This window comes from Pezoporus occidentalis, unplaced genomic scaffold (assembly GCF_034315485.1).
Source record: "Pezoporus occidentalis ecotype Australia unplaced genomic scaffold, CSIRO_AGI_Poc_V1 ctg124, whole genome shotgun sequence".
Lineage (NCBI taxonomy): Eukaryota > Metazoa > Chordata > Aves > Psittaciformes > Psittacidae > Pezoporus > Pezoporus occidentalis.
Genome location: NW_026913038.1, coordinates 3383338 through 3404352, shown reverse-complemented (window position 1 = coordinate 3404352; position 21015 = coordinate 3383338). Strand labels below are relative to the sequence as shown.

At 49.2% G+C, this 21015-nt stretch overlaps 1 protein-coding gene across 2 annotated transcripts in view; it reads left to right on the top strand.

Moving 5' to 3' along the window:
- Positions 1 to 784: 784 nt before the first annotated feature.
- The window catches only part of STK10 (serine/threonine kinase 10), a 46898-nt gene continuing 26667 nt past the window's right edge, over positions 785 to 21015 (top strand). The window contains exons 1-3 of one of the 2 annotated variants that reach the window (XM_062607704.1): positions 785 to 924; positions 986 to 1146; positions 13071 to 13235. In XM_062607704.1, coding sequence (XP_062463688.1) covers positions 816 to 924; positions 986 to 1146; positions 13071 to 13235 — 435 coding nt within the window. In that variant the 5' untranslated portion in view covers positions 785 to 815. Of the gene's footprint in view, positions 925 to 966; positions 1147 to 13070; positions 13236 to 21015 lie in introns of those variants that run through there. The other variant, XM_062607705.1, reaches the window with a different exon arrangement.

Sequence of the window (21015 nt, the reverse complement as noted above, 5' to 3'; positions counted from 1 at the left end):
CACTAAGCTTTCCTCAAAAAAGGCAACTGAAATTCTCACACAGCCACCCATTTCCAGGAATTGGAGTTTCAAGTAGCATTTCCAGCTTCAGCATCGGGGAAACTCCCAGTATAAATGTGAGGGCTGATTTGTACCACAGTAAACCCAGCACAGACAAGGAGAGGCAACGCTCAGTCCCTGTGTTCTCAGGTATAATATAATGGGGAAATAATGAGAAACCACCTAGCCCGGGTGTTCTCAAAGCCAGAGCTGTGCGGAGTTTCGCCTGTGTTACACGCACGTGTATGTGAGCTTGCTGATGGGAGCGGGGCTGGCATCTTCGAGGCTGGTGCAGATGAACACTGACCTCCAAGCCCTCGGTTCAAACCCGACGCTCCGAAGCGCGGCTGCACCATCGGATATTTCCCCTAGGTGTCCCCATTGAATACCCGATTTCAAACCGGGTTTTCAGCGGAGCCGAGGCTTTGGCAGGGAGGGGATGATGAGAACCTTCACGCTTGACGCCGGTTGGGTCCCATCTCCTCCAAAACAAACTCATGACGGGTACCCGCGGTGCTGACACCCGCAAATCGCCGTTATCGGGAGTTTGAAACTGTTGGTGTTGGGCCGTTTCCACACGAGATGAGCCGGGAGGAGGAGGAAACGTGCCCCTGTCGCTAAGGCTTCCACCTGCGGACACGGCTCCGGGCTCTGCTCCGCCACGGCTCGGCTGTGCCAAGCGGGACCGGGCCGAGCCGGGCCGTGCGAACCGGGGGCGGTGCCGGCTGGTGCGGGGCGGGGTCATCCGGGCCCGCAGGTGGAGCGGGGCTGGCCCCATGTGCGCGATTGGAGGCGGTTCCGCTCCCTGCTTCTGCGGCGCGCAGCGGCTCGGGCTTAGTTGGGGCCGGGAGGCGGCTTCCTGCTGCTGCCCGTCCCCGCTCCGCTGCTGCACGTCCCCGCTCCGCTGCTGCCGTCCCCGCTCCGCTGCTGCCGTCCCCGCTCCGCTCCAGCATGGCTTTCGCTAATTTCCGCCGCATCCTGCGCCTTTCCACCTTCGAGAAGCGGAGGTCCAAGGAGTACGAGCACGTCCGCCGCGACCTGGACCCCGGCGAGGTGTGGGAGGTGCTGGGGGAGCTGGGCGACGGAGCCTTCGGCAAGGTCTACAAGGTGGGAGCGCAGCGCTTGGCTCGGGGTTGGGAGGGGGGAACGGCGGGTTTAATTCCCCCCTTTCAGTCACCCGCTTTCAGAGCGGTGCTTTTGTGAGGCGATGTGGTCCTTGCCAAGCCTGGAGGAGTGCTTGGAAGTCAGCGGTCTCGGGCAGGCTCCAAGCTCTGCGAGTCCCCGGGACTGACACTCGTTGTGTTCCTGTGGTCCTCGCCGGCGGGAAGCGTACAGCGGGCAGAGGAGCCCAGCTCCTCCAGAATGGAGCCGTGTCCACTGCTAGGAACGCTTTCATCTCTGTGTTAAAGGGTGGGGGGTTCAAGGCCAAATACGCTGTCCTTTGCGCTCCAGAGCAACGGTGTTCGTGTTGTTACCGGCTCTGAAATCTCTGCTCTCTTGTGCTACAGCCGAGACAGGAGCCTTTTGGCAGGGTCTGGCTGAAAGAGCAGGTTGGGGATCCAGGCTCCTTGGGGGACCCACGCTACAGGCATAATTTGGGCTGAGAGTGGTGAATTAGCTGTTGGGTAGCTGGTTTTTGGTGGTCTCATCAGATCACTTACAAAGGTGTTGCCTTTTCACAGTTGAGGAATAACCAGTAACGAAAGAGAAGGCCAGGAAGGGAGCTGGTCCGTTGCAGGTCAGGGCAGAGGTGTTCTACTGCAGTTCCCTGGGATTTGTTGTAATGAATTGGTATTTGGTAGAAACTCTACAAAAATGGACACTAAATATCCATTGAGTCGAAGTTCTAGTGAGGGTTCCTGTCTTCTAATAAAATGCAATTCCTAAAAATCACCTTTAAATCCCTAATGTAGTCATCCTTCCAAAGGTAGCACTGGTAGGAATCAGCACTTCTGTTTCCAGTTGGTGTTGTGTATTGGAAACCCTTTTGCATGTAGCCACGTTCACTCTTTACTGGATAATTCTTTGCTTATATTTGCTTACGTTTCTCATCCAATGATGCGAAGGAGGTAGCTGTTGTGAAAGAAGTTAATGACAAGACAAATGAAAACTTAAGAGGAATAACTGGTTTAAATCCTGTCTAATTTAAACATGGGCAACATCTCTGAAGTGGATGACTTTCAGAACGAAGCTACTTTATACGAGGCTGGTTTGGTTTTGTTGTCGTATCCTAATGCCTCTGGTGCTAACTCCAGCCTCAAAACAATAACACAATTAGCAGACTAAGCTTACATACTGTAGGCTAAGGATGTCAGCCCTTCAGGTAATGACCTTTCCTTACCTCCAACTATTTCCATCTCCTTTGATCCCCATTTTGACCCAAATGAGAATGTGGATCGCAGTAAACAAAGCAGTGAAGACTACATGTTTATAACCAGAAGCTGACTTCCTCTACAACCAGTACATTTGGGCAACTGTCTGCTTTTCTGTTGTTTTAACATGGCTTATCAGGGGATAGGGGATTAATGTTGTGAAGAAATCAAGGGCTATTTTATTCTTAGTAAAGTTTTAATCCTCCATCTTCTTTGAATCTCTTCTCAACCTGTTCTCCATCCTGGCTGGCCAATGGGCATGGTTGAGTTTTGAAGAGTTCTCATGCAAGATTTTGTTTGTTTGTTTAAGAATCCCACATCATTTGGGTGCCATGTACTAGAAAACCTAATTTTTAGATAGTAGCCAGTAGCATTATTGCAGAGACATCATAGTTTCTTGCCATGCTAAGATTTCACTTGCATCTTGTTTTCCTCTGTCCTTCTCAGTCTGGAGCACCACCCTGGGTGCTGATGCACATAGGATGGCGATGTGAAAGATGAGGCTTGTCTTCTTGTTCTGCACAGCTGCCAGAAAAGCCCCAAACAAAACGCCCCACTGTGTGCAAGGAGAACGTAGGTGGCCAAGATGCAGTGAACAGATTTAATCATTCTCTTGAATTCCCTTTAAAGTCAATTTGCTTTTCACACAAAAGCGATCATTTAGAGCAGCTCTGAGTGTTTGTAGGGCTGTGAGAGTTTCAGGATGTTTGAATGAAGTTCCTGTCTGTCCTCTGACCCTTTCCCACACATGGAAGTGCAGGGAGATGATATAATCCACCTATGCCTACATCCTGCCCTACATACCATATGTTATACTTGCTCTGAAGAGCCTGAGCAGTGCAAAAGAGTGGGATTTGTATGCTGAAGCGTATGACCTGGGAGAAATTTAGATGTGGGTAGAAGAAAAAATGTGCTTGTTTTAGTATTATAAGACCAGGTTTGAGCAGGAGGAAGGGGTGCTGGGCTGGGTAATGGTTTCATTGCCCTGCAGAACACTGTCAGGGGGCTGTGTCTTGGACTCCCTATGCACTCAGCTGAGCAAACTTGAACTGGTTTGACACAGCATGTAAGAAAAGTAGGACAGGCTTAATTTAAATATATAGTAATTAAAAATAACCAGATCTGTAGTGGAGTCTGAAATGCATGCAGCAGACCATAAGAAACCTACAGCCAGTAGAAACTACTGGGATTTCCCTGGTTTTGTACAAAAGCCTTTTTCAGCAAAAGAGGACCCTGGTGGTATGAGGAAACAGTGAAACTTGTTGCAGAGGGTAATGAAGCTGAAAAGTAGGAAGGGGGTGGGGAGAAACTGTTTCTTTCTAGCTCTCATTCTGTTAATGTCTTGGTTTGGGTAAGTCCAGCAGGTATGATAAGGAAGCAATAGCAGCCTGTAGATAGCAACGTGCTCTGTGCCAAATAAACTTTGTTACTCACCTCATGCAAAGCTCACTAAATTGATGCTCTTAAATCACTCATTAGGCCAGCAGTTGGGAACTGTGACCTGTGTGTGCTAGCCTGGGCGGGCTGCAGCACCTCTAGGGTTGTGAGCCTATAAAAATACAAGTTCCTAACTCAGATTTCTCTTTCTTCAGAAACACCCAAGATACAATCCATAGAATATATGGTGGTGGCTTTATCAGTTCACAGTTAACATTTCTTTGTGTGTGCAGGGAGGGAGAAGTGGTAGTAGCACCCTAGAGAGCTGTGTTGGTGAAGCAAAGCCCTGCTGATCTCAGGGCCATGCAGATGCTCGGCATGAAGCCAGCAGTGCAGGCTGCTGTGGGCTGGCTGCTCGGAGCTGCTGAATCGCATCTCAGTCCTGCAAAACCCAGTCGTTGGTGCAGCGTTTACTGCTGCAGGTGGTTGTGTGCCTGTCAGCAGGAATAGATGTGCAGGGCTCTTCTGGGCATTGAGAACTCACGAGCTAGCAGGGGATGGACTGGATCTTACAAGAGCATGGGCTCAGCCTTGGGATTGGCTGCCCCTCTCATAGTGGGATTGTTTTGCTGTGCTCATGTCTCTTGTGAAACGGTATCTCCCCTTCCCAGCCCGCGGATGGGATGCTGGCCCCTGATAAGGCTTTCTCTTCATAGGGTGGGGAGCGTGGGCTGCTGCGCTGCCCGCAGCCCCCAGTGCAGCGGGAAGTCAAACTTGCCTTCCAACGGCTCCGCGTGCTGGTTCCCAGAGAGATATCGCTGAGCCCATGTCACAGTGCCTCACAGCTGTGCCTTTTATGTTGTTGTTCTTATTTCTTCTTCAGATAATGGCTTGGGTTATCTGATCTGTGAGGGTGGTATTACTGCTGCACTGCTGCACATGCTGCAGACTGTAAGTGCTCTGTTTTGAAATGTGGGTAATAAGACTAATTTTTAAATGTTGTGCAGCTGCTCTATAAGCCTGGCTTTCACAGCGATGGGCCGGTTTGAAGGCACAAGACCGTCCCTGTCACCTGCAAACCTCTCTCTGCTCACCAGCTGAACCTGCACCGTTCTGGCTTTGCGTGAGTTGGCACCAGTGACACGGGCTCAGCTCTTGTCGGTTTGATTTGTGGGGGATTTAACATGTAATTCCTGGAAAGGGTGTCACTGAGAGATGCTGATCTGCTGAGTTAGCTTAAAAAAAATGAAAGAGAGGAAGTTAACAAAGGGGGTTGGTGGAGTTTGAGTTGATTGTAACTATGGCAGCAAAAGAAAAGAAAAAAAAGAAAGATTAAATCATTGTCCCTTAGAATGGCTGAAGGGTTTTCTTACAACTTTTCAGCTGGGCAGAGAAGAGGAATGGGAAGACACCACTCTTCTGGGCAAGCAGTGGCCCAACAATGTTAAACCTGATTGGACTTTAAGCTCAGTGTTCACTTGAAACTCGCTTTGAAACATGTGATGCTCTGTCTGTGCTGAAGTCCAAGTGAAGCTTGTCCCTGCGGAGCCACGGCTGTATGTGTGTGGCAGGGGAGAGGATAGGTCTCCATGGCCTAAATATTTTGTTAATGAGTTCAGTGCCATGGCCCAGAGCTTGGCAATGCTGCTGACAGCGGGAGCTGTGGGCAGCAGCATGGGAGAGAAAGCTTAGATGAAGGCTTTGAGCCTTTCACCCTCTAGCACGTGGCAGTTGCTCTGTAGAAAAATCCCTGCTCAGCACATCCCATAATTCTCAATATTTTTTAAATTTTCTTTAAACATGCTGTTTCCTTGGAAAAAAAGATTCTTTTTCTCACCTTTCGGATGCTGCTGTGTGTAAATCTTGGGTTTTCCTCATGAGTCTCAGGTCAAACCCATCCTTGCTGCCATACTGCTTGGTTGCCAGTCCTGGGTGGCAGTGCTACCCTCCCATCCACCAGCACTGCCAACCTTGCTTAGCCTCAAGTCCTGGGAGAAAAGGAATTCAGCTATGAAGAGCAAAGTCACTTGAAACATATTCTTTGAAACACTGAGGTAATGGGTCCTTGTTGACAAACTTGGCTCTCGAAGGCAGCAGGAGTGGTGCAGGAGCGTGCTTTGCCAGGGCTGGGTGCTTGCAAACCACAGGCACAGTGAACTGCTGCCTCGCTCAACATAGCCCATCTGCTTCAGCAGCTGGGCCTGAGCATCACCGTGCTGATGGAGCTGCTTAGCTCCTGTTGGAGAGGCGAATGCAGTCACATTCAGGATCGATGTCTCTGTGCTGTTTCTGGGATGAGGGGCTGGAAGGGTGGCCCTTGTGAAGAGCAGCGTTGCCACTTAGTGCTGCTGGAGTTGCATTAACTGGCTTCTGCCTCCTGGCCATAGAAAAGAACCTCACTTCCACCCCTGAATGTCATCTCTTCAAAACAGAATGCTTTTCCCATCCAACACATGGAAACTTTCCTGACCTTTTCCCTTCCTGTGCAGACACCTGCCTGTGCTCGTGTCCCCACGGCTCATGTTCTCATTCAATCAACCAAAATGTTTGGGTGGTATTTCAGTAGGTGGGAGAGACAGTGCAGGGAGTTGTGCCCCAGCAAAACCAGCTGTTGTTGTTGGACATCAGTGCTTGCTGCTGTTGTCGAGCTGCTGCCTGCCCTGCATTTCTCTCTTGACAAGCACAGGAGTACTGCTGGGTGTCCTCCCTGGGCAGGCTGGTGCTGCAGAGATAGCAAAGGTCTCATCAGTTCTTTATTCTTCTACTGGGGCCTTTTCTAGCACAAAGTGAAAGGGCTGACACAGACATGCCTGCTACCACTGCCTAAGCCGTGTTCCCTGGCTCTTGGGCATAGTAGGCACTCAAGCCTTAGCTCGGTATGTACCAAATTGGAGCAGAAAGCTGCGAGGAAGCTCAGAAGTGGCTGCATGGGGTTTTCCCCTACCATTTTAATTTTCTTTTTCAATATTGTGGTGTTGAGTGAGTGAAGACCAGGCAGGAGTGCTTCACTCACAGCACTGGCTTCCCTCAGAGCACCGTGTGCTTCCAGGGGACCAGTGATTTGAAGGATGTTTTGTACTTTTGAGTTCTAGACCTGTGTAGGCTGAAGATGTTGGATCCATGTGGATCTTTACTCTCTTCAACCCTGGCATGGCTGTTTGTTCACTTCTTGCTCACACCAGGACCATGAAGGCCACTTGGTTTCTATGGGTGGGCTATAGTGGGGTGTAGCATCAAAAAAGACTCATGTTGTTCCAGGCTCTGCTGCTATGTTTGGGTGCAAGGTCTGAAGCATTGCGTGGGGCTTTCCTGCTCCCTGACTAACGTGCTGCTGCTTGGGCTTGTTATTTCTCACCCTCTTCTGCTGCACCAGTGCTGAGCTTTTAAGGCAAGAAAAGGTGTTTGTGCCATGCTTTGGTCACACTGTGTTTTGGCATGTCTACAGAGAAAACAAGTCCTTGGCTGTAGTTTGAGCTCTCTGGTGATATTGCTTTGCCTCTAGCTTGTAAAAACCAGAGGAAGACATTTCTGCATGGTTTTTTATAGCCAACACTGACTTGTTTCACAAGCCACTTCCACTTCCCTTTGCCGCTGCACAAGTGTTGCCACAGCTGCCAAAGCAGCAGCGCTGGCTCAGCCTGACCCAATGCTGCTGTGTGTATCAGGGCTGCCAGACCAGGGCTGTGCCAGCCTTGCTGCTGTGCCTGCTCATCACCAACCGCTCCACTGGGTCTGCCAAGGGCTGAATTCAGGGTTTCCAAAGAACCCCAACCCGGTGTTCACTTGTGGTGACAGACTGAAGTGGCTCTAGGGAGCTTGTTGTGCATGGAACTCATTTCAGCTCCCATTGATTATTGGACAATAACATGAGCACTGACTCAAGCCTGTCTATTCTGAGCTCAATTACTGATGCAGACAGCTTGGGCAAAGTGCATCGGAAGGCAATTAGTCTTAAGTAATCCCTGAGAAATACGTAAGTGAGCACTTGCTCGTATACAAAGGGGAATGTGGTGTGGGAGGTGGGGGAAGTCGGAACTGTCACCCCCCCAAACACAGCGTCCACTGAAAGCACCAGGCTTTTTACTCCTGCTTCTGTAACTCAGTGATATGTGAAGCATCAGCTCTCCTGCCACAGAGAGAAGACTTATAAGGGGGGGAAGAGTAGCTCACACCAAAAATATGGTGACATGATATGGCAGACCGGCTTAAAAAGGATTGTCCCTTGGCTTGGGAATATACTGTGGGCAAGCATGTGTAGAGGACAGGATCAGGTGCTCTCAGTGCTAGCTCTCTCTTTTCCACTAGTGAGTGAGAGTTCATGTTGGATTTCCCCTGACTCACCTAGAAACTGGCCGTTGCCTTCAGCAGCAATCCTGCATGAGGAAGGACTGAACAATCCAGCCTTCCGGTAATGTGTGCTTTAAAGGCTTAAAATAGTTCCTGCATTTGTCACAATCTGGATTTCACAATAGCTCGGAGGTTGAGTCACAAACAAAGCCAAACAGCCTCTTCTGTCACCTGAACAGGCACCCCTTAGGTCCATAAGCAGTTTCTCTATGCCTCTGCCATCTAGGAGTAATCCTGTTCATCCCCTATCCCTTGCTATTCAAAGTGTGTTTGGTAACAGCAAGTCCAGCACCCATCTTGCTCTAGAGGACTCCAGCAAGATCCTTTGCTTTGCACCCTGCTTGGCTCGTGGTGTTCCTTTCTGGAAGTGGTTTACTGGATAACTTTTATGGGGTATGTTTTCTGTTGTGGAATGCACATTCCAAACCCGTTTCTGCACAGACCTGTCACGGGGTCTCTGCAGTGCATTGATTTGCACAAAGGCTGGAAGTGGCCATAAGGACTTGTCAGGTTTGAAATGCCAAGGCTGTAATGAATGGAACTGTAGCTCAGCAGCACATCCTGGGCACTGTGCTGGCAGCTGGCTGCTCTGTTTGCTTAGTTTTAGTACTAAATTGCACTCCAGGGACAAATTATCCATGCCATTAAAACATCCAGGAGTGGAGGAGCTAAAAGATGATGGAACTGGATGAGTGCTTTTGACTGGCCAGCTGTAGGTCATAGACTGACATCAAACAGTTTCTGTTCTTGGAATCTCACCATCTTGGTGGGTCTTTTGTTCCTGTCCACAAGTTTCACTGGAAAAATGTGAAATGCCACAGATTCCCCTAAAGCTGCTCATTTGGGGGTGTTCAACCCGAGAACAGAAGCTCTCTCCCCATCTCTGCATTCTCTACCTGGGCTTTTGCTGGGATGGAGACCCTGTAATTAGGTTGGGGTTTGCAGAAGACTCGAGGTTTGTAATTCAACCTGTATTTTGCAGGATTCCATTTCAAACATCTTACAAACTGTTGGTGAGTAGTGCTAGGGCGCTTTCTTGATAGTTCTTGGTTTTCTTCTTTCCTCCATATCATTGTCTCTTCCTTTTTTGGCATTTAAAGACAAGCCAAGAAGCAGCATGAGAGAAGTTTTCATGTCCCTTGCTGCAAGGTGAGGGCATGATCCCCCTTCAGGTAAAGGTGAAGCTGCAGAGAGGTTGGTGCAACCCTTTCCTTCCCTTCTGCATCTCTTGCTGAGTGAGCAGCAGATGCTGCCTCTTCTCAGCCTGGCACTATGGGTCCCCTTGCTGTAAAGGTCATCAACCAGGCCTGCAGGTCACAGACTCGGAGCTGCTGATTGCTAGCTTGGCTTGTTGAGGGCAGAGTAGGCTGTGTTTTGCTTTGTGCTAACACCTGTGGGCAGATTCACATCCCTTGCACAAGGATTAAGCAGAAATCAAGAAAGGGATTTAAACCCTGAAGCATCATCTCATGCCAGGGATATCTGAAACCAGCTCCGAGGGCTGGCAACGTTTGCCTTTGGCATACTTGGGATCGCAACAAACCTTCCTGGAAGAATATCTCTGTCGTAATACAATGTATGCAGGAAAATACCAGCAGAGAAGCTGCAGGGAATCACCAGATGTGAATTGCAGAGAGGCTGCCTGGCGTACTTGGCCAAAACGTGACGCTGTCTGTACAAATGTGGCCTGCTGTGAGCAGCTTCGGGAGCTGGCTGGCTGCTGTGAGGGGCTGTGATGCAGCCATCTGCCTGATGGCAGGCACCTGCCATTCCCAGGGAGGCTGAAGCCTGGTGTCACTGCTGGAGGACAAACAGATGGAGAGGAAATGGACAGAAGCCCCTTGGATTTCCAAAGCTCTTGTGGTGACAAACGTGACTTGCTGAGCTTTGTTCAGGAATGCACACACCATACGGTGGGGATCTCCCTATGTCTTGTATGGTAGAAACACTACAGGCTGGGTTTGGGCTCAGATCGGCTACAGACATCTCGGGAGCAGAGGAGTTGTGCAGGATGTGTGAGTGTTGGTCCTCTCAAAGGACTCGACCACCAGTCTCCTCTCCACACTGCAGTGGGCAATGCCAGAGGAGATTAATTTTCCAGGATCTCCTTCCTATTTTACCTTTCTCTTCCGTCCTGCAGGGCTAAGGGTCATTTTGATGCCTTCTGGGGAGTGCTGTGAGGGCACTCAGTTGTACCTGTGACATTATCACAGGAGCAGGCACAGTACAGGGCTCATGCCTGCAGCACCCCTACCCCTGTTAGCTTGCTGTTTCAGAAGTCGTGTTCTTGCTTCCTGGGTTTGTGTTGTCCGGAGCTGACTTCTCCTTGGAGATGGTGGTGTTGCTTCCACTGGTGTGACCAAGTGGTGTGACACCCCTGTGCCTGCTGGTCTCAGGGGATCTGGGACAGTGCAGTGCTCCTCTCCCCCTGGGGTGAAAACCCACCTCACGCAGCTCATGGGATTCCCTTCCATCCCCAAGCTGTGTCCCCTGCTAGAGTGGATGAGGAAATGGAGATGGACGGGTAAACACTCTCATTTGGGACTGTCCAATGTGATGCAGAAAGGCAGCAGCTAATTCTCTTATGGGCATCTTTAAAGGCTGAACATCAGGCAGAACCTACATGGGCTTGTATCTAGACAGGAAGCGATTGCTGGGGGTTGCTGGGTTGCTCACCCATTAGTAATGATGAATGAGGTCAGTCTGCCACAATGAACGTGTGGGCTGCAGTCACTCCCTCACCCACAGCTTGCAGCCGGGTTTGCAAACCCATGTCCTCCAGCTCAGCATCCAGCATCCCTGCACTTTTGCCTCTAGCAAGCCCAGAAGGGGGTCAGAGGTGGCAGAGTGGCTGCTGCAGTGGCTCCCTCAAGGCTTGAGAGTGAGAGCAAGTCAGTTCAGACCTCTCAGTAGGTGATGATGCTGTGGGCAACTGGGGCATGCTCTTCTAGGCTTTTTCAGGTGCCTGCAGGGCCCCAGCATCCTGGAAAGGCTGAGCTGGCCAGGACCCTGCCAATGGGAAGCGTGCGATGGCTGACCTCCAAGGGAAGCCCCACCTCTTCTCACAATATTTACTTCCCCTTCTTGGACCTCTCCCAACACCATAAGTGCAGAGCAAACAGAATGGGGCACCTCTTGCTCCGATTTGGAAGCACTCTGCTTCTCCCAGTGCTTACTGTGCTCTGCATCTCCCGCTGCCCTGCTCTGTGTGTTCTCCTCTGGGCATCTGGGTAAGATGGTAAGAAACAAACCACAGGAGCAAAAGAAACCAGCATGAGCTTCTGTCTTGAGACTGGGCAGCAAGCCCAGATGGAAATGGGTTTGTCCCCTGTGGTAAAGACAGAGCTGTCGATGCCAATTCATGCGAATGCAGCAAGGCTTCAAAACTCAGCAGAGGCTCAGGGGTCCTTTACTTTCCTGACTACATTGTGTTGTTTTCCCCTTGCTCCTTGCCCCCCTTCCCAGCCTATTCCTCAGTACACAGTTAAGCTATCACCTAGCCTATATAAAACTGTTCACTGGAGCTTGCAGTGTTTATACTAGGAATTAATAATCCTGTAAACTTCTGTGTAGGTTTTTCCAAACACAGACATATAAACTACAGAGCAGTAAGGAAGTTCACAACCAGAGCTTGCCCAGCTCCTGCACAATTAGCACCTGCAGTGGGACTTCTTTACCTGGGGGAGAGGCAGTCCAAAGTGAGTGTGATGGAAGGAAAACAGGTAATGAACTGCAGCCATGGCATAAGCGCTTGCCTGTATCCATGGGGAGCTGAATGGGTGAGGTATAGGGATTTATCCTGCCCCTTGATCTGGTGATTCAATGTGGTGCTGGGCATGGCAGGGTGCTCCTGAGTAAACAGCTCCTGCGGGGCCCCCTCTACCAGCATGTGACACATCCTGGTGCACAGACTGTCTGGCAAACGCCCTTTTGGGGTTTTGTTGAAACTCCTGATTCTTGCACCAATTTGTACAAATTGCATTTGCGAAATGTGAACCTGCCCTGGCTGTTCTGGGAGAAGCCAATGGACAGTGCTGGGCAGATGATGCTGAAACAGTCCTCTATGGGAGCAGCTCTGTCCCTGCTCACAGGCGCTTGCTGTTAGCTGAGTCTTTTGTCAGCTGCCTTTTCCTCATATGGGATGGGACACAAGAGGAGTGGGTGACAAGAAACGTGTCTGCAAATGCTTCCTGTGCAGCCTGGATTTACTGGCCTATTGCTGGTGTGTGGCCCCTGCAAGCAGAGCAGCCCCTTCCTGGGTAGATTGCTGCTTGGGGAGGGGTGTCTGGGGGGAAGGAGGTCAGCAAGCTGGGACACACCTGTGGTGGTGTGAGGAATGGGGAGGGAAAGTCAGGAAAAGTTTTCCAACCCCTGGACATGGAGGTGTTGGTGGTTTTCTGGTTATTTGGTGAATAAGCTGGTTAAAGGGACAGTGTACAATGGAGGGGGCAGATCAGAAAGCATGTGTACTATTGTTCTTACTGTGATCTGAAAAGCTCACTAATATGCACCATCAGGAATCCTGGCCAGTCCTGGGAAATCAAAATACACCCGTCTCGAATTTGTCTGGATTATCTGTGTACTCAAGACTGCTAGTAATTGGAACTGTCATCTATGATATTATTGGAGAGCCTGATGCTACAAACGATAGGATGCATCTCCTTTTCTAAAAGCTTCTTTCTCTGCATGATGGGAAGTGGTGTGGGCACAGGAGGCTGGGAAGAGGATGCTTTGGCACTGACACAGCATTCATCCTCTCTGCAAAGCTACAGGCAGGTTTAGGAAACAGAAATGCCTTTGCATGTTTCTGTGCTTGTGGTGTGGCTGGTACCAGTCAAGCTGAGCATGAACTGGGAGAGAAGGACTTGTTCGAGTACTGTGTGCTCCTGGCTCTTCTTGCCTTTGTTGTACTCACACTGTTTTTTTTCCTTGCAGGCCAAGAACAAGGAAACCGGTGCTTTAGCGGCTGCCAAAGTCATTGAAACAAAGAGTGAAGATGAACTGGAGGATTACATGGTGGAGATTGAAATACTGGCAACCTGCGATCACCGGCACATCGTCAAGCTGCTGGGAGCCTTTTATTGGGATGGCAAGCTCTGGGTAAGAGGCTGTTGCTGTGTGTGGCCTGTACAGCTGCACATTTCTGCCTGTGCAGGGGTTGGAGCTGGATGAGCTTTAAGGTCCTTTCCAACCCAAACCGTTCTGTCATGCTATCAGTTTCAAAACCATCTTCGTGGCCAGGTCCTCTTCTCCTTCTTACAGCTATTGGCAAGTCAGGAGTGTCAAAGGGCGCGTTCAGCAGCTCTGTTACTTTCTCTTTCTCTTTTTAATCGGGCTTTATGGCCTCCCAGGGCAATTTTACCAGGGTTAAAAAGAGATCTCAGCTTTTGAGACCTGTACTTGTGTCTTGAGCTGCCAGAGCTGTGGGTCTCTGTTTGTTAGGCAAGAGCCAAGGCCTGAGCCTCAGGGCCGTCACAGGAATAATGCAATCCATGTCTGGTTCATTCCTTGGTTAAGCAATGCAGGAGAGGTACTGTTCTATTGGGCAATGTGTGCTTATTCAGCTAGCGCCTTTTGCAGTGTCAGCATGCGTCGGTGTCCCTTCTTATTTAAAATTCCATCACTAAAGCCCCCAGCCTCTCTGTGACATCCTGCTCGGAGCGCTGCCATAGCCAGCACTGAGCACTTCCTCCCATGCGTTGTCTTGCTTCAAGGGAGCTGGGCTGCAGGTTGCCTAGAGACTAGGTATTTGTGATGCTGAGCCCTGAGTGCGTTAAAGAATGAAGTAAATATGTACACTTCTCAGGAAGTGAAAGACAAACATCTCTCCTAGGAGGGGACGCACGACTTCAACGTGTTGCAAATGCAGCAAAACTAATCTCAGCAAAATTAAAAAGGCAAACACAGGCAGAGCTTGAGTGAGAGGTGGGGCTGGTCTGTATTCCACTCTGTTCTGCTGGTTTCACCTCCCTGCTTTGTGCCTGGCCTGCACTGGCCTTGTTCATCCTATCTAAAATGTCAGCCCCCTCCCCTTTCCCCTTCCACCTCCTCCCTGCAAAAGGAAGCTTTGCCTTCCTTCCTGTAGGGAAAATGGATTGCAGGGCTCCTCAGCTCTGCTTTTGTCTAAGAAGTGCTTTGTAATGTCATACGCTTGCCGACCTACTAAAATTAAAGCCTTTTTGAAGCGGCTGGAACAAGAGCCTCCTGTATGAGGCTTTCCCGTGAGGGTAGATGTTACAGCTCTGTCCATTGTTTTGGGAGGAGGATCGTTCTCTTTATTTAATTATTTGAGTGGCATTTGCATTTCATTGCTCAGGCTGTTCTTATTAATGCTCCTGTGTTTTACTGGCTTTGAGGGAAGTAAATAAGTCAGGCTGTTATACTTCTGGAAGGCTTCTAGTTTTTAGCAGGTTTTCCTTCAAAGTCTTCCTCTTCTTGGTCGCTGGTGCTGCTGGGGAAAATTCGCATCTAAATGGAACACCAGCGTTCCTTGTCTTGTCCGTATCCCATCACCATTTCTTTGTGTGGTTGTTTTAGCCAGTGTTTTCCAGGACCGTTAGCAAACGATCCATTTGATGGGTGCATGGACTCTGCTGTACTTTTGGCTTCATGTGGCTCAGGCTTTGAGTGTGTGCTGTGAGTGCGTGTCTGGTCAGTTATTCCCTGTGGTTCCCTTGTCCTTGTAGCCTGGTGTGGAGAGACAATGTTCAAAGTGACACAGGGGCAGGAGTGGGATGGTGCAGACAGCCTGGCAAGGGGTCCAGATGTGCCCAGCCTCCTGGATGGCAGGAGCTCTTTGCCTTTGAGTAATTTACAGCTTGGTCTGAGCCAACAGCACAGAGGGGCTCAGCGCTGGGAAGGGCTGTTGCTAAATCAGCCCTTGTTGACTGTTCTCCGACTCTTCAACTAACAAGGAAAATATGTGAGGAAACCTGGTTTTCAGTGGTGGCTGCTGCTGCTGCAGAAGTGTCCTTGTCCCCCTGAGCTGCGTTGGGTCCTCATGGCTCCTCTGTGCCAGGGTTTGGCTTTGTGCTTCAGTAACCAGAAGGTGACATGCAGTGTTTATGGAGCAGAAAACTTTTCTGTGCAAAGGGAAGTTCTTAACCCACAGCAGCTGCTTTGGAATCCATAGCACTGAAATGAAAGCACAAACCAGCAAATTCCTCATGCTTTTATACCTGGTGGGCATCAAACTGAAGAACCCCAGCTCTCACACAGGGCAGAGCAGAACCCCAGTGTGAACCACAGGCAAGGGCTTGGAGGACCCCAGTGAGTCCACAGGAATATGACTGGTGAGACTACAGCATGCAGCATGATCTTCCTCAGCATATAAATACACTGCCGAGATGCTGTGCCCTCACCAGCAGATGCTGTCTCATTCTGTTCCCCTTTCATCTTCTTCTCATTGCTCATGGCAGAGGCCATGCAGTCTTGTGCTGGTTGAAAGCAGCCCAGGGATGGCAAAACTGCAGTCGCAGGAGTTTTCATGATTTTATTTGATTTTTATTATAAGCCCTGTGGCATTTGATGTTGTTTTGCATAAATCCCAGCTGCTGGAAATGGGGGCACCAAAGGAAAGCTGAGAATCTCATGCTATTAAACAAAAAAGAATCTGGTTTGAGTCCTTGTGGCTGGGCCACATCTTGCAGCCCTTTTTCTGAAGAAGTGTGGAAACACAAAGGCAAACCCTCCTCGCCCAGTATATATGCAGCTTTAAAAAAGGAACCGTTTTAAGCTATTTTGTAACTGATGAATATGTCTAAGGTATGGGGTTTGGTTGCTTGCAATCAGTGGTGCTGGATTTACATTGACAATTATTAGTACATGAGAAAGGAAACCAACAGATCTTATGTGTTGTCTCTCTTGAGGGCTATGTGGTTTGTTGGTTGGTTTGGTTTGGTTTTCCCCCCCTTCCAAAACAACACAAAGACTGAGACCTCAAAGGAAGGGAGGAACTTTTGATCTCCTGCTCCTGAATGCTTCTGCTGCTTCCAAGTGTCCCCTCTTGCAGACACAGGAGCAGTAAGACAATAAGATGACTGGGGATGAGATTCTTCTCTGGAGTGATGAGCTCCAGCTTTCCTGTGGGAGGTCTCTGCTCCGGGGGATGGTGGGCATCTCCACCAGACAACCAACACACTGATGAGTGGGGCAGGAAACCCAGGATTCCTCCTGCAGGATCCTGTCAATGCTCCTTAGGTTTGCAAGATGCTCTGGAAATTAGCTGTAATGTCAATTGGCCCCAGGTGTTTAACCACAGGACTCTGTCGGTGGTGGTACAACTTCCCTAGCAAAGCACTGGGGAGTTCTGTTCCCCCTCCCTCCTTTTCTATAAACCATGGTTGCTATAGCACATGGCTTTTGAATAAGCAGACATTTCCTGGAGATCAAAGCAAAAACCGCTGCACCATGCAGGTAACCCTGCCTTGCCAGAGCATTTTGGGGATGGTTAATTTAATCAGCTTAGAGTTTCTTCTCACCAACCTGCTGTGTGGGTATGTAACTCGTAGAGCTTGCAGATAGACACCAGCTTTGTACCTCGTCTTTGTACTTCCCTTAACAAAAAAGCCTTTTGCATTTTCTGTGGGCAGGCTCTGACCTGTTCAGCCAGGGACGTTTTGGATTGCTACCCCTTTGATATAGATGTTGACTGGAGATTTGGGCATTCTTGAAAATCCTGTATCGTAAAGAAATGTTCATTATCCCATGAACTAGACTGCTGGGCTATGTAAAGCATGTGCAGCTTTTAATCCTTCAGTTGGAAATACCTTTTCTTTAAAACAAACAATAAAGAAAGCTGATAACCCAACCAGATTCCCTAAGGTTTTCCTTAGCAGAGGAAGGCTGCAGAGAGAGCAGCCTGAGCTGTGGCTGGATGCCCACACGGGACCCTTCACGTGAATGCTGTTCCAGGCCAGGACTCTCCAAGCTTCTCAGTCATCTGTCCCCAAGGAATTCAAGGGCTATTCAGGTCCCTTTCAAATTTAACTTGGCAGGAGTGCTGCAGTCTAAACTGGCCCTTCCTGCTTGGCCTCCTGCTCCTGAGGCTTTGTACCAAATGTCCCCCTGAAGTGCTTGAACCTCCGCGGTTTCCAAGTGTCAAGCTGCGCATAGTGCTTGAGCATAGTGAAGGAGAGACCCATCAAAACAAAGTGAGCTTTGTTAAACATCTAGCCAGTGTCCTGGAGGAGCAACCCCTTCTGTTCTATTCCTCCTTTCTCCCAACTGCAGAAACTTAAATCCATGCCAGGTTTGGCTGTACCCTGAGAGACCCAGGAGCACGCAGCGCTGTGTTGCTCGCCAGGCCATGCTCTGGTACCCATGAACTGCTGCAGGATAAGCATGGAGGTCTAAGTCGTCTTCTGCCCTCCTCTCTGCTGTAAAGCTGGGCAGTGCGTTGCATGAGAGCAACACATCTGCTCTGGTTTGTGAACGTGAGCTTTAGCATTCAGGTCCCTGGTAAGTCACTGGAACTGTTATTTCTGGGTAAAACTGGGGCTTTCCCTTAAAGCAAGGATGGAATTGGAGTGATTTTGATCAACCACCAAGAATGACTTATGCAGCAGGCAAATTGCCATAGCCCAGCCAAGTTCAAGAGCACTTCTTCTACAGGTAGTAACATGACAATGCAGACTAGAATAGAAGCCTTTTGTCTACCATCCTTTATAGAGGGTAATGTTACAAGACAAGGTTATTGAAACAATAATAATGCCTTGGAATTACATACCCTTGTCATCTATACTCCATGGAATGTTTTATAAAAGAGACCTGGTGTTGTTATCCTGGTTATTAGAAGGGGGAGTGGAGGCACAGACAAGAATTTGCCTAAAGTTTACCCAGCAGGTAAATGCTACTTGGGAATAAGTCTTATGTGCTGAATCCCAGTCAGGGGTTATAACCATGAGGCTATAGTTTTATGAAAAGAAAGCAGCAGACAAGAAGCCCATAGGCAAATCAGCTTTCAAAGCACTTTAAAACTTTGGTTTTAGAAATGTATTGCAATGAGCCACGTTCCCACTTGGCTGGCTTACCCAGGGAAATGCTAAGGAATGGTGTTTGCATATAGATGAATACTTATGAACTATCTATGTATAAGAGACAGTGCCTTGAAACCTAGCTTCAGCCTATGACGTCCTGGAATAAGCAATAGATTGCAGGTTTAAAGTTCTTTATTTCAGATATAGCCTGAAAGTTGTCATTTGGGAGGAATGGATGGCCTTGTGCAGACTTATGGCTTGGGGTGATATCCACTGACTTCAAAGCCCTCACTGAAACAGTTAAAGAGCATCTTGTGTGCTGGATCCATCGACCTCATGTTGTGAATTTGGGGATGATCAGAACAAATAGTTGTTTCTGAGGAGATACCAGGCACGAGTGGAAAACTTATCAAGTCCTTTGCCACCCCTTCAGTGAGTTGTCCTCGTGAGGCTTTGAGGCTGTGTTGGAACTGCTGGCTGTTAATAATAAAAGACATCAGGAAACTTGTCCTGGGTCAAACTCCAGCTCTGAGCTGAAGCAGACTCCAGCAGTGAGCTCTGCCCCTCTGAAATGCATCATGTATTTCAGATGCTGGCACAAACTTGGGACACTTGAGGTTAGTAAAACTTCCCACTGCAGAAGCAACTTATTTCTTTTAGCTATTTAGATTTGAAAGGATTTTCAACATTTTGCTGCCCATCCAGTAACAAATGCTTGTGTGAACCGAGTGGCCTCTAAATGCTGATTAACTTGGTGAGAGAAGAGGATCCCAGTCCAAGCCCTCCAAGCAGCAAAGGCTTTGCCCCATGCCTGGGCAGGGAGCCATTGCCTGGGTGTTTTTCTGGTTTCTATAGCAAACCAGAGTTCTGGCCTTCCTCCTGATGTCCCTGTGTCCCTGGTCCACAGAGCATGAGGCTGCGAGTCCAAGCGCTGAAGGGAGAGCTCATGAGCAAGCCTGAGCATGTTGTAATTAACCCTTCCTGCAGCACTCAGCATCCAGGTACCACTGCCTGGTCACAGCCATGCTGACCCTCTCTGCTCTGCAGCTCGTAGCTGTTTATGTTCCCTGGCCACGGGTGTACTTGAATTCTCTTCCCTGTGGTTAGTGAGTCAGGATGGTGAATTCAGACAGGTCAGATATCAGCCCTTGTCAAAAGAAACGGAATGCCTTGTGTGATTCTAGCAAGGGAAGGATGGTTTTTGCAATGTCAAAACCATTTTGTTAAGCTAAAAGGAATTTTGATTTGTTCTGCCAAAATTTCAGTAGGAATGGGAATATTTCTGCCACCCTGAGGGGGTAGTTCAAGGAAATGTTTTGTCATCTCAGAATGATTTTGATGTGAAGACCTCATCCCCAGTCTCCCTGTGATCAGCAGGAACTCTGCATTTAAACAGGAATATGCAGTGTCATTTGACTTTGTTCTTGATAAAGCTTTCCTGCTCTGAAATTCCATAAGCCTTGGCTTTCCTCACTTGCTGCACTGCATCTTCTTTCCCCCACTTGTTATGGGGACAGACCTTTTTTAAATTTCAAATATTTTTCTCTGTAGGTTATTTTGTTCAGAAAAGGGGGGGAGAAAAAGTTCATTATATTTGAAGTCTCTGAATGGTGTCCTTGTCTGCAAGGGAAAATTGGCAAGCTTGGAGCACTCTCTTACAGAGAACTAATTATTTCGCTTCCACCTACAGCATGCTTGTCATGTCAGGCAAGCTGTTGACATTTGTGCTCTGCTGTAGCAGCACAGAGGCTTCTGGTGAGTTCTGTATTGTTTTTTGGCCTCTCCAGTGTGTGCTGAGGGCTGCTGTAGCAACAGGGAGCGTGGACCTGGTTGGCTTGCAGGTGCCAATGGTTCTTGGGTACTTGGCCCCTCTTGTGTTGGTGGCCTCATGGAGCTCTAGAAGTGAGGTTGGGAAGGACAGTGTGTGTCCTCAGCGCATAGCAGGCTGCTGTAGTGTCTTGCCCTGTCTTCAGCCAGCCCCCAGCAAATAGCTAGAGCAGCTCAGCCTTCCTTTGAGTCACCATTTGGCTTATGAGCAACGCTGGCGTAATCTGTTCCCCCTTGTCTTACAGCCCTTTTGCATGTGATGGGTGAAAAGTGTTGGGCAGGAGGGTGGTGTGGAAAGTGCCAAGTTACGTAGGTGTAGGAATGTGATCCACCTCCTCCCTCTGCTCAGTAATGTAAACTTGCTCCTTGGACTTCAGTCGGAGCAGGGCAGGCTGGCCAAGATAACGGGGGGACTCAACATGCTTGCAAACAAAATCACTGGTCAGCACAGCCCTTGATTCCAAGGAGGTGCTCCCCAAAACCAGCCCCTGTGGTCCTGCATGCGTCTGTGCTATGGGGGACAGAGGGGAGTTTCTCCTGGGAGGGCTGATGGTATTGCTTGTCTCCTCTTGCAGCCAGCTGGACAGCATAGCTTCACCATTAACTACCAGAACTCGGGTTCAGATGTCAAGCAGATGGATTAAAGGACATGCCCCTTGACAGTGGCTAAATGTGGTTTCTGTGCCTAAATATATCCCTGTGTTCTTCCCACCAGTGAAGAACAGCTCTGTCCTCTGGGGTTTGTGTCACTCAGAAGCTGAAGTCCCTTTCTCAGCCCTGGGAGGTAGAAATGCATTCAGATTTCGTTGGAGGCATGAGGATGGTCTTAACCCATCAGCCCAAGGAGCATGATGGGCTTGGAGGGACAGGGGATAGAGCTATTTAGATTTCACACTGTGTTTGGGGGGTAGGTGCAGGTGGGAGCTTGGACAGATAATGGGGAAGGATACAAGCTTTTCATGGGGGTCTTGCCATGTGTCCAAGCCATAACTGGGCTGTGGAGGCAGTTCTGGGATCTCTGGGCACACATGGAGGTTGCTGTCTGCATCCCAGGTGCCTGCTTTGCATGTGGGACT